This window comes from Ranitomeya variabilis, chromosome 1, assembly GCF_051348905.1.
Source record: "Ranitomeya variabilis isolate aRanVar5 chromosome 1, aRanVar5.hap1, whole genome shotgun sequence".
NCBI classification, from domain to species: domain Eukaryota; kingdom Metazoa; phylum Chordata; class Amphibia; order Anura; family Dendrobatidae; genus Ranitomeya; species Ranitomeya variabilis.
The window spans coordinates 1,106,517,157-1,106,535,435 of NC_135232.1; the positions used below are offsets into that span (position 1 = coordinate 1,106,517,157).

Sequence of the window (18,279 nt, forward strand, 5' to 3'; positions counted from 1 at the left end):
TTTTTGGTGCAGAATAAATACCGAAAATATATAAAATGTCCAAATATGACCAGTGAAAATGTGACAACCTTTTTATACGTTTCTATACTTATTGTTCAGTAGAACTTGGTGTCCAGGTCTTATGGCTATAATACAATGGCTAAAATATGTTGAGGTCTGGTTGGGACAGTGATGCGGTGGAATGGCACGTTAGCTCGGCGCTCAATCAGTGGTGTCATCACTGGGTCAGCCTTCGGAGAAACTGAACATGAAGAGGAAGTCTGGGCTACAGCTGATCCCTGGCTTTCTCTTCATGTTCAGTTTTTCTGAAGATGGAGACAGTGACGCCAGCTCTGGTTGGGTGCCGGGCATCACGTGTCATTCTACCGCATCATGGCCCTGGGACCACAAGTTCTGACACCGTGGGAACGGCGCCGGCAAGGGAGATGAGTATAGTTTTTACCATTTTATCAGGGCCAAACATTTAGTTTACTAAAGGGTTGTCCTAGTAGCGGACAGCTCCTTTAAGGGTATTTTTACAATTATTTCTGATGAAAGTAAATGTGAAATAATGTGTAGTGTGTGCCCACTCTGAATAAATCAACTGGGCTTACCTAACAGTAGCTGTTGCTATTGCCCTGTATGATATGGTGTTATTTTAAACAAACTTTACATATACCAAAGGCACAAGCATGTAAGAAGCCTTGTCATATGTCATATCAGAAAAAAAAATGTCTTTCTATATTTAAAGGGAACCTGTCACCTGAATTTGGCAAGATTGCCTTGCGCAGGCGTGTACTACGGAGGACACAGCATGAACTTCAATCCAATATTGCGGCCAGCATGCAGCCAGCGGGTAAGGAAAGGGTGAATCAAACACCCGAAAACCCCGCCCATATGACCGCAAACCTGTCCCGCCAAATTCAGGTGACAGGTTCCCTTTAACAGACTGTTCTTCTCTTTAACCCTGCCTCTGAAACTAATAATTCACTCATAAAACTGTTGAAATCTGTCTTTACAAACAGCTCGGTTGCTTTCTATTAAGTGTTTTCTATCACTGAGTGCTGGATTCACAGCTGTACTGCTCATTACTGCTATACATTATTTTCTATGCTGCTGCTACTTATAGGAGTCTACATTGAGATATGAGAACAAGATCTCCTCATCTTTGTATGCCGTCTTTAGGAGACATCAAAGCAGCTAGTCTTAACCCACTAGCTCAGGGACAACTGGCCAGAAATGTTTCTATTTCTTATGAACACACAACAGCTTATTCTGAAAAGTCCCTTCAAATGACAGAAACTCATAAGGGCTTGCTAAAATTCTTAAGAAAAAGTGATCTAAATAGTTTTAATGTATTATTAATAAGTTATTTGCCCACATAATGTTCTAATATGACTTTTTAAAAAGTCTTAAAGTACTAGACAGATTCTGTACTACCATGGCTTGAGCGAATGGTGCTAAAATGTGTTCACCTCCATTATTCGTGATGCTTTTGCAATATGCTAAGTATGTCTGCAGGCCTCTTTTTGATTTTTAGCGGGTATTGTTATTGGTGCCAGTGGCAACATGGCGGTGGGGTGAATTATCCTGTATACTATTATTGCTGAGTACTAATCTCTCAGGAAGTCATAAAGGAACGCAGAAGATGTTGTGTGCACCGGAGCATTTATTGGGAGGAGTTTAGTGACGCCGTATAAGACAGAGAATTTCCCACCAAAAGGTTGCTTGGGCATATGCCTGTGATGTAGTGCCATGCCAGCTATAGGCAGATATAGGCGAGTACAGACCTGAGGACAAGTGGCATCTTACTGAAACAGACCGCATGCTTAAAAAGGAAATCAAATACAGATGCAAGCACTAAAAAGATGTATTAATAAATTAATTAGCACAACATTTTGCAACCTTTTGAATAAAAAATAGCATTAAGTTTTGGGATTTGATTGTGTGAATATTTACAATGGTATTTCAATATTTTTTACATAAATGTATCAACGTATTAACTATCTTATTTTTTAATTATTAAATCAATATAGTGATGCAAATGTTTATTTTCTGATATCTTATTTATATTCTTTTACTTTATTCTTTTACTATTTTTTATTATGCGATTGTAGATTTTTTAAATCTATTTTCTACATAGTATTATGGCCACCTACTCTGAGATTCTGAGAACAACATTTAGAGACATGCTTTACAGCAGCCATGTGGACTATAGAAACATAGACATAACTTATTGACTTCTATGGGAAAAGTTTTGTTATTTGATCTGTTGCATGGGTCATTGTACAGGGAGGAGGTGATTTGTGATGGCTATCACCTATATTGAATGGTGGTGTGACACTAGTCACTACTCACAGACAAGCTGTGAGACTGGGTACTCAAAAGGTTCGGGGTCAGATACCAAAAGTGCTCATCACAAATGACAGGATAAGACAAAGGCGTAGTCTGGTCACCGTTCGAGGTCAGAATTCTGGGAAGGTAGCACAATAACACAAAAGGGTAAAAAAAACAGATAATCAAAGGCAAAATCCAAGGTCAAGCAGCAAAGATCAAATACAGGAACACACAAAACAGAGCAAGCGCACACAGCTTGAGCAAAGCTACAACTGGGACTAATTGGAGGCAGAGAGTCAGCTAAATAGCCAGGTAATCACTTGAATAGCAGACACATGGAAGAAGCCAAGGCACGTCCCACCCCTGATTGGACGGCTGTACTGTCATTCAACATAATGACAGCTCAGCACGCCCCAGCCTATAAAATTTTACGGCTGAGCTGTCCAGCTGTCCACCACCATACTGACAGCTCAGCACACTCCAGCCTCCAATTGTACGGCTGAGCTGTCCAGCTATCCACCACCATACTGACAGCTCAGCACGCCACTGTCCTAGATTGGTCAGCTAAACTGTCACTCACTGTGTCTAGACACACCAATAGGTGGAATCTTGACAGGTGGATCCTGTGTTATCTATTGTATATAGTGGTCTTAACCCATCATTGTAATCCTAACAGGCCTATTGACAATAGTGAAAAAATGCAGAATATTATATATGTGGCACCCCAGGAGTGCCTGACTCTCGGAGAGGGTGATGCCATGCCTGGAAGCGAGGAGGATCCCTTTAACAGGTAACATGTACATTCAACATTTTCTGACTCCAGGCCAGAAGGGGGAGCTCTAGACCCGTTTTTTTTAGGGGAGCTTTCCTATATATATTCTGGCTGGTGGAGGAGTTAGTTAGTCTGTCAGAGGGTAGTCTGTCAGTGAGTCAGTGAGTAGTTAGTCTGGAGAGAGTGTGAGGGGAGAAGGAGCAAAGGAGAACGGAGGAGCTGGAGGGGAGATGCAACTGAGCTCCCTCCACGCTGAAGCGCATTAACCTGACACTGGGAATCCGAGGCTGTGTGGGACTGTATGCCCCACAGCAGAAACCAGAGGGCAGGAGAATTCAAGTCACCTGTCCACAATTACACCCGAAGCAGCATACAGAGCCCGGAGTCGCCACAAGTAGGGACACCTGTAAAAAAGGCTTGTCTTGCCTGCCATGCGGGTACTGTCCTACATATAGGACAGAGAGAGAGGACCTTGTGTGAAGCCTCAGGCAGCAAGGGACGAACACTACAGCGCAGTAAGGAAGGCTCCCAACCCCACCTGGCTAAGGGGATTCCAAATCGCTTCCAGGCTATCCAGATTTCAAAGACCGCCTGTAATCAGGGTACCTGAACTACATCAGTAAAAGGTAAAGAGACTGCAACCTTGTGTCCTCCAATTCTTTCCGGTATTACACCATTTGTCATCTTTATCCACTACATCGGGAGCCCTGGGGACAAAGCATCACCTGTGGGAAGCCATACCATCCCTGCTGCAGAACCATCATCCCTAGTGGACTCCTTTAGCAGTGTCGGTCTTCCCTGAATGAATACCACAGGTGGCGTCACGAACATTCTTTATTTTCTTACAAACCATTACCTTTAAAGACCTTCCCTTTAAGTTGGACATCCAGGGCCACGGACTGGGTGCCTGCCACCGTGACCACACCCTTTAAGGACCACGGGACCCGGCCCGTGTTCCACATATACTTTTTTTTTTTTTACTATGGTTAGCAATACAGATAATTTTAAAAAAAATTAAAATATAAAAAAGTTTAAGAAAGAAAACTTGCTTTAAACAACACAGAGAAAGTTTATCTTTCTTTTTTATAATCTACGACGTTGCTTGCAAATTGCACCACAAGATGAATCTAGGAATCTGTGAATGTCTCACTTTAATTCTTGTATAAAGTGCAAGTTTCAAACTCAGTAGCATTTTAGAAAAAATACAAATTTATAGTTAAATTTTAATTGATTGCCTCTCGGCTATGCTGCACAGTAGTACAGGTTTCATTTCCCTAATTATCTAGCCCTCGATAATGTAAAATGATATTAAACACACATCATCTTATGCCTGGTTCAGATATGCATAATAAATTTGATCTTCCTTATTAGTGTATCAAACAGAGGCAATGGGATTACATTCCTGAGAAACTGTCAAGTTGCAAGAATATATAGTAAATGCAGGATGAAATTAAACTGAGTGCATAATAATTGGGCAATTTGTATTTTTGATGATTAATTTTAATATTGAACAACTACAGAGCTATCAGTCAATGCAAAAGGTTATTAAACCTGGAATCTGTATATTTAAGAACGTAAAAGCGAGGATTTATTTTTCTTAGGAGAATATCTATATGTGCAGAATTATTGGGCAACCATTATGGTATGTGCACATGTTCAGGTTTTTTCGCGTTTTTTTCGCAATAAAAACACTATAAAAAATCATTAAAAATGCATACATTATGCATCCTATCATTTAGAATGCATTCTGCATGTTTTGTGCACATGGTGCGTTTTTTTCTGCGAAAAAAACGCATTGCGGTAAAAAAAAGCAGCATGTTCATTAATTTTGCGGATTTTCCGCGTTTTTCCCGCAATTCTATGCATTTGGAAAAAACGCACAAAAACGCGTCAAAAACGCGTCAAAAACGCATGAAAAAATGCAAAAAAAACGCATGCGGTTTTCTGGCAGAAGTGTCCGTTTTTTGTCAAGAAAATTTCTGCAAGAAATCCTGACGTGTGCACATACCCTAAGTGCGTATAATTATTATTCATATAACAGAACATCTCAGTTGCTTGTTTTCATCTGTTAAAGTGGGAATAATAATAATAACCAAACAGATCAATGTACAAAAATGCATTTCTGACATTTCCACAAAAAATCTCAGTGGCCAATATCGATGGAACGGGGGACAGGTGAATATAGCAAGTGCCGGGGGCCTGAGCTAGCGGCGACTCCGGCACCTGACCCCCACAGCGCGCCGGTGTCCCCACCTGCTCAGGCCCCCAGTACAGCCACGCACAGCCGCCCGCACTCACCACAGCCACGCACAGCCGCCCGCACTCACCACAGCCACGCACAGCCGCCCGCACTCACCACAGCCACGCACAGCCGCCCGCACTCACCACAGCCACGCACAGCCGCCCGCACTCACCACAGCAACGCACAGCCGCCCGCACTCACCACAGCCACGCACAGCCGCCCACACTCACCACAGCCATGCACAGCCGCCCGCCCGCACTCATCACAGCCACGCACAGCCGCCCGCACTTAGCACAGCCACGCACAGCCGCCCGCACTCACCACAGCCACGCACAGCCGCCCGCACTCAGCACAGCCACACACAGCCACCCGCACTCAGCACAGCCACACACAGCCACCCGCACTCACCACAGCCACGCACAGCTACCCGCACTCAGCACAGCCGCCCGCACTCAGCACCGCCACGCACAGCCGCCCGCACTCAGCACCGCCACGCACAGCTGCCCGCACTCAGCACCGTCACACACAGCTGCCCGCACTCAGCACCGCCACGCACAGCCGCCCGCACTCACGACAGCCATGCACAGCCGCCCGCACTCAGCACAGCCGCCCGCACTCAGCACCGCCACACACAGCCACCCGCACTCAGCACCGCCATGCACAGCCACCCGTACTCAGCACCGCCACGCACAGCCGCCCGCACTCAGCACAGCCGCCTGCACTCAGCATAGCTGCCCGCACTCAGCACAGCCGCCCGCACTCAGCACAGCCGCACTCGGGCAGTAGAGCCGGAGAGAGAAAGATGGGAGCAACATATGGCAGAATGGAAACAGGAACAGGCAGAATGGGTGCAGCACATTACAGCAGAATGGGGGCGCAGGATGGGAGCAGCACATGATAGAATGGGGGCACGGGATGGGAGCAGCACATGACAGAATGGGGGCGCACACATGACAGGATGGGGGTGCAGGATGGGAGCACATGACAGGATGGGGCGCAGGATGGGAGCACATGACAGGATGGGAGCAGCACATGACAGAATGGGGGCACAGGATGGGAGCAGCACATGACAGGATGGGGGTGTAGGATGGAGCAGCATATGACAGGGTGGGACGCAGGATGGAGCAGCACATGATAGGATGGGGGCGCAGGATGGAGCAGCACATGACAGGATGGAGGCGCAGGATGGAGCAGCACATGACAGGATGGGAGAGCAAGATGGGAGCAGCACATACCAGGATGGGGACCATATACCAATATAAATGCTTGCCACCCGGGCGTAGAACGGGTTCAATAGCTAGTAGTAATATAGCAGCCCTTCATTTATAAGCTCCTTCCCTAGAGTCTGACAGTTTCTTAATCTATTAATGGTCAACTTTTCGGGCAGCACCAATCACAGCCTCCCAGACACTGATCAGAGAGGTGACTGTTTTCCTTCACCATGAACAAGTTGTCAATAGGGTTTAGGTCCAGTGAGGCCTTTAAGGCCTTTACTAGCAGCCAAGCAACGGAGACATTGATGCTGTGATGGTACTGTGTCATGCATAATAATCATTGTTTTCTTGAAAGATTCAGATTTTTTTCCTGCACCACTGCTTGAAGAAAGTGCCTTCTAAATACTGAGAGTAGATTTGAGAGTTGATTTTAAGTCCATCTGCAATCTGAAAAGATCCAACTAGCTTATATTTAACTAGATGGTAGCCCGATTCTAACGCATCGGGTATTCTAGAATATGTATGTAGTTTATTTATGAAGATTTTAGAATAATACATTGAATACACAGGATTCGGCCGGCCGTGACCAATTAGCGAAGCGTGGTTCAAATCCCGCGCCAATTCGCGGCCGGACTGCACCTGTCACTGATTGTTCGCGGCCGGCCATGTAGTATATAACAGGCCACTTAGTATATTGCACAGCCACGTAGTATATTGCACAGCCACGTAGTATATAGCACAGCCACGTAGTATATAGCACAGAGCAATGGAGTATATAGCACAGCCCACGGAGTATATAGCACAGCCACGTAGTATATAGCACAGCCCACGGAGTGTATAACAGCCCACATAGCATATAACACAGCCACGTAGTTTATAACAGCCCATGTAGCATATAACACAGCTCACGTAGTATATAACAGCCCAGGCACGCAGTGTATAACATAGCCCACGTAGTGTATAACACAGCCCACGTAGTGTATAACACAGCCCACGTAGTGTATAACACAGGTCACGTAGTGTATAACACAGGTCACGTAGTGTATAACACAGGCCACGTAGTATATTGCACAGCCCACGTAGTATATTGCACAGCCCACGCAGTACATTGCACAGCCCATGTAGTATATTGCACAGCCCACGCAGTACATTGCACAGCCCATGTAGTATGTTGCACAGCCCACGCAGTATATTGCACAGCCCACGTAGTACATTGCACAGCCCACGTAGTATATTGCACAGCCCACGTAGTATATAGCAGCATAGGCAGCATCAATAGAAAAAGTTGGTCACACAGGGTTAATAGCAGTGGTATCGGAGTGCATTACACCGCGGCATAACGCGGTCCGTTACCGCTGCCATTAACCCTGTGTGAGCGCTGACTGGTGGAGATTATGGAGCGGGCACTGACTGCGGGGAGGAAGGAGCGGACATTTTGCAGCCGGACTGTGCCCGTTGCTGATTGGTCGTGACCGTTTTGCCGCGACCAATCAGCGACTTGGATTTCCATGACAGACAGAGGCCGCAACCAATGAATATCCGTGACAGACAGACAGACAGAAGGACAGACAGACAGAAGTGACCCTTAGACAATTATATAGTAGATAACACCAGCCTAGAGCAGTATCCCACATCCTACGTTGCTGGAATCTTAATGGAAGTAGAGGTCTCCCATTACAGATCTAACAACGGCCCATCCATCTGGTCCATCAAGAGTCGCTCTCATCTCATCTACTACTGTATATAATTTTCTAAGGGTCACTTCCGTCTGTGTCTTGCTCAGTGGTGGTTGGGTTTCAGCCTCCTCACCTCGACCATGTCTCTAAGCATTGAACATCTTCTACTTCTCCATCTTTCTCAGTGGTGTTCGGGGATCAGCCTCCTCACGTCAGCCGTGTCTCTGAGCACAGGACATCTCATACTTCTGGGCCTCCAAGGAGGTTATAGTTCCCTGAATATGACAGCACTGCAGGATCATGGCTTCCTGGTCACTTCATGCTTGATTCTTCTCACATCTTTGGCAGCTAATCTGTGTTTTTTTTTCTGAACGCGTTTTTTGTGACCCTGGTCAATAACTATAAGACTCGTAACAATTTGACTTTTCAAAAAGTAAGGAAAATCTTTTTTTAGGCCTGGGCCTGAGGGAAACAAGCTGCCCAATAATTCTGCACGCCCTGATAAAGGGCCTTGCATCCTTAGGTCTCACCCCACTCATTACACAAGTAAACATCACCTGATCTGGTTCATCCAATAAGCATTCACATTTATGGGGCTCGGAGGTGGAAACTCTGCATAAAAATGATGATATGGTCACAATACTCACTGCCTAATAATTCTGCACAGGATGTATAATAGCGGGATTATCCAAAAATTCACATTTAGCTAAGTTATGGATGAGGCATAAGAAATTTAGCTCTCGTTTTCCTCCGCACCGTCAATGAGGGCAAGTATGAGTTTCACCACCAGTAGTGAGAGCCAACAGCATGCTCACACCAGTGTTCATTGTGAGTGCATTCATGACCTGCAGCTGGATAGAGCTCACGGTATTAACATTTTTTTGTGTGTTAAACTGTTTGATTTCATGTCACTGCCATAACGCCCACTCACATGGACTGAATTATGGCACAGTGTAATGAAATGCAGAGGGTGGCATATTCCAGTCTCAAAAATTATTGTCAGAATGAATGATTGAACCTTTCATGTATTTTGGCAAATCTCTCCCGCTGCATTCTGTGCAGCTGACAAACACATATCTAAATCTGACATTTCCAACTTTTCCCTTTTATATCCCCATCAGCTTTAAATCTCCTTGTGAAACATGTTTACAAAAAGCTGCATTTTATGGCGTGTCAAACACATGGGCCCATTTAAACCTTCAGCTGTCATAGGTTTTAAGCCAAAACTGTACTACTTTTAGTTAGCTCACGTTTGTACTTAGTTTTATTCATTTTGTAAGGGAGGAAAACAAAAAAATATATTTAACATTTAAAAAACAAATACAAGACAAAATCAAGCCAATAAAACTTCAAAAATCCCATTGCGGTTTGTAAATGACATCAGTGGGGTCAACCAGCTAAGGGTATATCAAACCTGGATGATTGGGAGCAAGCGTTCCTAGGAACATTCAGTTCCAAGTATTTGGTGAGTAAACAAGCTACTAGTGATGAACGAGTATGCTCGTTACTCGGGTTTCTCCGAGCATGCTCGGGTGTTCGATTAGTATTTTGGTGTGCTAAAGAAATCTGTCACCATATTTGAGCGATCTGACCTATTAATTCTGGCATACAGGTTACAGACTGCTGAGAAAAGTCATCCATGTATGCCTCATGGATGATGCCATGCTTTAGAAAAAGCAGCTCTTCCGGGCTATGGGGCATACGCTGCCCAGGAGATGAAGCTGCCTCCTCACTTCATTGGCCTATCTTTCTGCTCCCATATAATTTCTGTGTCCCTATGATGTCAGGTGCGCGGCCAGAAACCGTACAACTGCGCATTTTGGTAGTCATTTCTCTTCTTCACTGTTTAACCCTTCTATGAGCATTGACTTCACTTTTTGTTCTGCCCACGTGCCGCATAGTCACTGTAACTCCCGCAATCAGTGTTCTCTGCTGCACAGAAAAGGTGCACCCTCGATAGTGAAAAGAAGCGAAGTCAGTCAGAATGCGCAGGCCCCGGATCTCCAGCTGCGCATCTGACGTCACAGGGACACAGTGATGATGATTAAAACAGGTGACTGGATGCAATAGGCAGATATACATGAGACGGAAACAACCAATGTGCAATTTATTTCCTCTGGTATGGCAGTAACTCACAGCAGTTTGTGCAGCGCCCCAGAGTCCTGGTCGTTGCAGTGATGTCGCTCTGCCACTAAGGGGAGTGATGTTACGTCTGATTGCACAAAAGGAGTTCACCTGACCAGGTAACACACACACTGCACCTCACACTCCAGCCACCAGGGGGAGTGGTTCTATCTAGTAGGTCACTCCTCACGCTCTGGTAAAACTGGGGGTTGGACAGGAAGTCAGGGAGAACGTAGCTGGGAAGAGCTAGAGAGAGGACCTCTCAGGGGTGGGATCCTGGCAGAGTCCGAGAAAGAGACAAGATCGTTACGGAGTTGTGCCTGTGCCTTACAGCGGCAGACTCCTAAGAAAGGACAAGAAGCGAGGTTTATTGTGGAGGAGTGAGGAAAGGAAATACAGCAAAAAGGAGACAATACCAGAAGGAGTCGTGCCCCAAGATCAGCAACATCCTTCTGAGGCGCGTAGCCGGTGGCCGGAACGCCGAGAAAGTAAGAGACTCCACGCATTACTTTAGACTACAGCTGGGCAGTTAACCATAGGTTGGCTGTCTCATCATTATACCTAACGAAGACAACGGAGGCAAACTGTGGGAGAGGGGCGTCCCTAGGGTCCCTATAAAATAGCTCCAGGCCTACCCCGTCATACGGGTGCGTCCCATCCATATCATCTGAGGGACGGAGAGAGAGAGAGAGAAAGACCAGAAATATACACGACAGTTGTGAGGACTATCCCGTGGTGCTCAGCAGGGAAGTACTACAACACACACAGGCGCTAGAAGGTAGACACTGATTTCCACCTGCAAAGGGAACTCTGGATGTGCCTTCGGACCGGCCGGTCTCAGCCAGCCCTGTTAACAGTACTCTGGATTGAGGATCTTGAAGCCTTCAGTAAAGAGGTAAAGAGACTGCAACCCTGTGTCCTCGTTATTCATTGTGACCTACACCACGCACCACCACCTACAACTTTCATTGGACGCCCCTTAGCAGGGTCACGGACCGGGTCTAGCCACCGTGACGACCCCAGAACTGAGACAGAGAGGCCCGGTACCGAGTACCCCGCGGCCCTGCGTCTGGGGGCGCTCCATTTGGACCAGTTAAACAGTATGAAACAGGGTTATTACAAGTAAAATATACAATGTGCAACATATACACTGTGTGCAGAATTATTATGCAAGTTGTATTTTGATCACATGATACTTTTTATACATGTTGTCCTACTCCAAGCTGTTCAGGCTTGAGAGCCAACTACCAATTAAGTAAATCAGGTGATGTGAATCTCTGTAATGAGGAGGGGCGTTATCTAATGACATCAAAATCCTATATAAGGTGTGCTTAATTATTAGGCAACTTCCTTTCCTTTGGCAAAATGGGTCAGAAGAGAGATTTGACGGGCTCTGAAAAGTCCAAAATTGTGAGATGTCTTGCAGAGGGATGCAGCAGTCTTGAAGTTGCCAAACTTTTGAAGCGTGATCACCGAACAATCAAGCATTTCATGGCAAATAGCCGACAAGGACGCAAGAAGCATGTTGGGCAAAAAAGGCGCAAAATAACTGCCCATGAATTGAGGAAAATCAAGCGTGAAGCTGCCAAGATGCCATTTGCCACCAGTTTTGCCATATTTCAGAGCTGCAACGTTACTGAAGCAACAAAAAGCACAAGGTGTGCGATACTCAGGGACATGGCCAAGGTAAGGAAGGCTGAAAAACGACCACCTTTGAACAAGAAGCATAAGATAAAACGTCAAGACTGGGCCAAGAAATATCTGAAGACTGACTTTTCAAAGGTTCTATGGACTGATGAAATGAGAGTGACTCTTGTTGGGCCGGATGGATGGGCCAGAGGCTGGATCAGTAAAGGGCAGAGAGCTCCACTCCGACTCAGACGCCAGCAAGGTGGAGGTGGGGTACTGGTATGGGCTGGGATCATCAAAGATGAACTTGTGGAGTTGTGGGACCTTTTCGGGTTGAGGATGGAGTGATGCTCAACTCCCAGACCTACTGCCAGTTTCTGACATGATTTCCATGCAGGACAATGCTCCATCACATGCCTCCATCTACTCCACAGCGTGGCTGGCCAGTAAAGGTCTCAAAGAAGAAAAAATAATGACATGGCCCCCTTGTTCACCAGATCTGAACCCCATAGAGACCCTGTGGTCCCTCATAAAATGTGAGATTTACAGGGAGGGAAAACAGTCCACCTCTCGGAACAGTGTCTGGGAGGCTGTGGTGGCTGCTGCACACAATGTTGATCGTAAACAGATCAAGCAAATGACAGAATCTATGGATGGAAGGCAGCTGTGTCATCATAAAGAAAGGTGGCTATATTGGTCACTAATTTTTTGGGGGTTTGTTTGTGCATGTCAGAAATGTTTATTTCTAAATTTTGTGCAGTGATATTGGTTTACCTGGTGAAAATAAACAAGTGAGATTGGAATATATTTGGTTTTTATTAAGTTGCCTAATAATTCTGCACAGTAATAGTTACCTGCACAAACAGATATCCTTCTAAGATAGCCAAATCTAAAAAAAAAACCACTCCAACTTCCAAATATATTAAGCTTTGATATTTATGAGTCTTTTGGGTTGATTAAGATCATAGTTGTTGATCAATAATAAAAATAATCTAAAATCTCTAAATCTCTCTAAAATACAACTTGCCTAATAATTCTACATACAGTGTAACAAATCTTGGAGTTCAATTGGAATAACAGAAAAGTCTCTTAGGCTACTTTCACACTAGCGTTGTTTGGAATACGTCGCAATGCGTCGTTTAGGAGAAAAAACGCATCCTGCAAAGTTGTCTGCAGGATGCGTTTTTTCCCCATAGACTTACATTAGCGACACATTGCGACGTATGGCCACACGTCGCATCCGTCGTTCCATGTAAGGTTTTTTTGTGCGCCGAGTCCGCCATTTTCGACTGCACATGCGTGGCCGAAACTCCGCCCCCTACTCCCCGGACATTACAATGGGGCAGTGGATGCGTTGTAAAACTGCTATGTTGTGCTACTTTAACACACTGTCCGTCGGTATGTCGGGCCGACGGTTTGCGACGGCCCGTACCAATGGACTAGTGTGAAAGTACCCTTAGGAATGTTGCTTGTGTCCCTCTGACAGGGGTGATACATGTGCTCCTGTGGGAGCTACTACCTCCTGAAGCAATGGCCCTAGCAGGAGGTTGTTGGATTTTCCTGCTAAGCCGCAAGTCCTCCTAACAAAATCTACCATAGCATGTTGAGCCTCCTTCGCTCCAACCCATGTCCTAGCCCAGGCTGACCCCTGTACTGTACGAAGGTGCTGGAAGCAACGGCCCGGCTCACTCGTGTCTTCCTTCCACCACTGCAGACGTCCTCCTCCAGTCGAAGTTTCCTCACAAATCTTTGGTGGTTGACAGACGTTGGGTGTCTCCCGGGTCTGACAAAAAAAGGGCTGGGCTCCAGCCCTTGTCTGGTGATGTCTGGGCTCTGAAGTTTGACTGGCGCAGGTCAGAGATTCGGCCCTTGACTGGTGCAGTCTGGGCTCTGGGTCTTGACCAGCGTAGATCTGGTCCTCGAATCTTTACTGGCTCTGGATCTCACTTAGTGCCATCTGTTTGCTAGTGGTTAGCACTATGCTGGCACACTCTTACCAATGAGGCCTGTCACTCTGGCTGCAGCATGTCCTCTTGTGCATGTCTGCATCTCTGTCTTTCTGTTGGTACCAAAACCTGCTCCGGTTTGGCATGCAGACCTTTTATATCTGGGAACTTCATCAATGGCACCTGACTGGGTGTCATATTTGAACCCGTCCCCCCTGCAACTCTTCCTGTTCTGATTAGTTCTGCATGGTCTTGGCTGGATAGTAGGTGGCAGCCTTCTCATACTAATGATACACTGTGCCAGGGTTCTTTAGGTCAAGTACACTCCATAGCCTGGAAGAAGTCCTTTACATAAAGTGATAAAAAATAATTTGTTAACATGATATGAGGCATATAGGTATGATTTTTTTCAGAAGTCTATAACCTGTATACCCATAATAATAGCACTCAAAAGTGATGACAGATTCCCTTTAAGAGGACTTTGGCAGAATAAAGAAGACTCTGAAGAAGCTCTGGCCATTCTGGATCTGTTTTATAATACTATATTGGTAATTGCACTACGTTCTTTAATGAGGTTGTTATTGACATTGGGTTAAGTGATTTAAAAAAATAATGTAAAAAATAATTAAAACAGCAAGCAGCAAAAATATAAGAATTGTTTGTTTCTGGGCACGATGAAAATAGCAATGAACATGTGAACAACTGCAACGCTGCATTAGGTAATAGCAAACATTGGCAATTAGCTTTGACTTATTTCACAATGTAGAGATTGATATGTGATTGATGGCTCTGTGTTCTGCACTTTTTCCTGTTAGTAACCCATAATGACTGGACTAACAGTACAAGGACGTGTATGAACAGCTCGGCGTCTCATTTGTTCTGTCGACTTACATCTGCTATAGGGACAACAAAACCATAATGATTATATTTTCAGTCCAAAATATAATTTGTCAGGACTCAGCAGCAGCAAATATATAATTTGTCTATATTCAGGTTTGCTAAAAGTCGTAAGTCGATGTTATATTGACTACAAAGAAAAATGTACTTAAAAAAAAGCTTTTTTGACACTTGGTACATATTACATTTTATAACACGGTCTAAATAAACCTATAAAAAAATTCATACACTTTGCAAAAAGTTTTCAATAACGTTTCCAACAAGCACTCATCCATGCAAATCTATGAGTGCATGTGAAACATCGGACTGCACTTGGATGTCATCTGAGCATAGTGCAATTGCCATGAATGCCAGCAGAGGAAGAGATGGAGAAATTATTTTCTCCGTCTCCTCTGCACCTGTGCGAGAGGATTGGAGCACAGTGCACTGACACTTCGCTCACGATCATAGCAGATGCTATACGCTAATGTGACCTCAGCCTTAGGCCGGGGCCACACTTGCATGTGCAATGCGAGAAACTCGCACATCAATACCCGGCACTGCCTCTGGCACTTGGGACCGGAGCATTCAGCTGCTTAGAAATACATGCAGCTGAAGGCTCCGGTCCCGAGTGCCGGCGGCAGTGCCGGGTATTGATGTGCGAGTTTCTCGCATTGCACACGCAAGTGTGACCCCGGCCTTATAGTCAAACTTGACCATTTTATATTCAGCAGTTTAGCAGAAAATAAGGGACAGATGGAAGAGCATATAACTACAGAATCAGACTACATGAGTCTTATTTGTAGTCTGTTACCATGGAGACACATAGGTCTGTATAGGAGCATTATACACATAATGAAATACAGTTTTTATCAAGACTATTTACAAGTCACTTTCATTTCTCATTTTCAGATGCATTAAAGCAATAAAGAAAAATGTCTGAATGTGAACATGGGGAGAAAAAAAGGGGAGATCTGTCCAACAGATACATACCATATGTGATCATTTAAGAACAAGCAAATATATAGTCATATGGTTTTAAAGGAAACTATCACTTGATTCATGGTGTTCAAACCACAATTGCCCAAGAGTAGCCATGCATATCCTTCTCTGAAATGCTCCGGTGTTTCAAAGAAAATACAGTTAAAAGAGCTGGCCGTGGAGCATAGGAATATATGAGACTTTGTCTGGCGTCACTTTTCCCAGTGCTGGTCCTGATCATTTACAGGTTTCTCGCTATGGGAGAGACCTGTCAATCACCTAGGGTAGAGCGGAGAGAAGTTAGCTGGAGGCCTCACCGGACAAGTCATGTCTCTTCCTATGGTCTCCAGCCGGATCTTCTAATGACATGTTCTCTGAAATGTCACTGCCAGGCTCTCATCCATGCTGCTTGTGGTTTGGGCAGCATGAATAATTTTGGGTTTTGGTAAAAATAAAGAGACACATTTCTTACCTGCCCAAATATTTCTGGCAAACCCAAGACTTGACCGGTAAATACTCCCACACATATCAGTATCGCTGTGATTTGACCCAGAGACCCACGGATCCTCTTCGGTGATATTTCATTGAGATACATTGGAAGGGTGCTGAGAGCTATACCTGAAAATAATGTCAAGATTTTATCATCAGAGATCTGCCTGTTACTTTATGTTAATAGATTATTATGAGTGATATGGATTATTTATGAATATTAAATGTTCAGCTCATCTAAAACTTTCTCATGAAACTAAACATGCAGCATGTCATTAGACCTTGCATAGTCCAAGATCAAAATATATAGTCTATGTCATCACCATGTTGGAGAACACATAGTCATAATAGTCATTACACTCATTCTGCAGAGGTAAATTTGTTGTACAAAACTAATATTTAGTGTATGGATCTATCTGAATAAGGTCTCCTTACCATGGCAGGTGGGTAAATACAATTTGAACAAACAACAACATATAAATTATTATTATTATTATTTATTTCTAGAGCACCACTGATTTCATGGTGCCATATACATAAAAAGGATAGCATACAAAATACAAATATAGATTACAGTGAACAAACTAACAGTGACAAACTGGTAGAAAAGGGAGAGGGCCCTGCCCTCGTGGACCGACTGTCTGCAGGATAATGGGGGAGGAGACAGTAGTTTGGATGGTTGCGGCAGCTTCAGTGGTGGTGAGGAGGCAGCGGGGTCATTGCAGGCTACATGTAAGCTTTCTGGAAGAAATGTGTATTCAAGTTCCATCTGAAAGTTCCAAATGTGATGGACAATCAGAGGTGTTGCACAGAATTCCAAAGGATGGGGAATACTCAGTAGAAATCTTGGAGGTGACTGAGTAAGGAACGCATGAGTGTAGAGGAGAGATGGTGATCTTGCAAGGACCAGAGACTATGTGTGGGAATATATCAGGAATTTAGTTTGAAGATTATGGACAGCTCTATAGGGTATATGAAGAGGGAAGAAGTGGAGGTATAGCGAGGGGAGAGATGGATTAGTCAGGCATCGGAGTTAAGGATGAACTGGAGAGTTGCGAGAGTGTTAGAAGGGATGCCGCAGAAGAGAATGTTCCAGTAGTCAAGGTGGGAGATAATGAGGGCATGCACTAACATTTTAGCAGATTCTGGGAAGAGGAAATTATGAATTCTAGAAATATTTTTGAGTTGGAGGCAGCAGGAGGTTATAAGAGCTTGGATCTGCAGAAGAACACAGCAGAGTCAAGGGTTACTCTGAGGCAGCCGACTTCCAGTACAGGGGAAAGGGTGATGTTTATCAGGTAGGGGAATTAAGTGGAATGGAGGAAAGATGATGAGTTTGTTTTCGCCCACTTTGAGCTTTAGTGATGAGAAGAAGGAGGATATGGTTGATACAGAATATATATATATATATATATATATATATATATATATATATATATATATATATATATATATATATATATATATATATATATTTGTACCATGTTAGCCAGTAGTGGTTGATGCCTTTTAATGGCTAACTGAAAAGATGGTAATAAATTGTAATCTTTTGAGACTACACAGGTCTCTTCATCAGGTACAGAATAATACAAAATCTAAAGAATCACATATTTATACACAACAGGGCACAGAAATAATGCAATAGATAAGACAAGTGATGGGAAGCAGAACTATCATTATGGGAGAGTGATAAACAGTTGTGGCCATAAATATTGGAACAGTTCATAGAAAAGAAGTGTGAAAGTTTTATTGTCCTCTGATTGGGGTCTGGTTCTGTGTTGTGATGCCTCAACAAAGACTGAGGAGCAAATTCCTTAGCTGATGTAGAAAGATGTAGATATGGTTGATAGACACCATAAAGAGGTGATGTCTTGGCCAGAGATGTAGATTTGAGAGTCATCAACGTATAGGTGGAGCTGGAAGCCGTGGGACTTTATGAGTTGTCCCAGACAAAAGGTACATATAGATAAAAGTAGGGTACCAAAGCAGAGCCTTTAGGGACACGAACAGAGAG

The 18,279-nt window shown here is 44.4% G+C and overlaps 1 protein-coding gene across 3 annotated transcripts in view; it reads right to left on the reverse strand.

Annotated features, from left to right (window-relative positions):
* SLC2A9 (solute carrier family 2 member 9) overlaps positions 1–18,279 on the reverse strand; it is a 466,623-nt gene that overhangs the window by 296,084 nt on the left and 152,260 nt on the right. For all 3 annotated transcript variants that reach the window (XM_077280149.1, XM_077280147.1, XM_077280148.1), the window contains exon 6: positions 16,249–16,394. In XM_077280149.1, the coding sequence (XP_077136264.1) occupies positions 16,249–16,394 (146 nt within the window). The remainder of the gene's footprint in view (positions 1–16,248; positions 16,395–18,279) is intronic.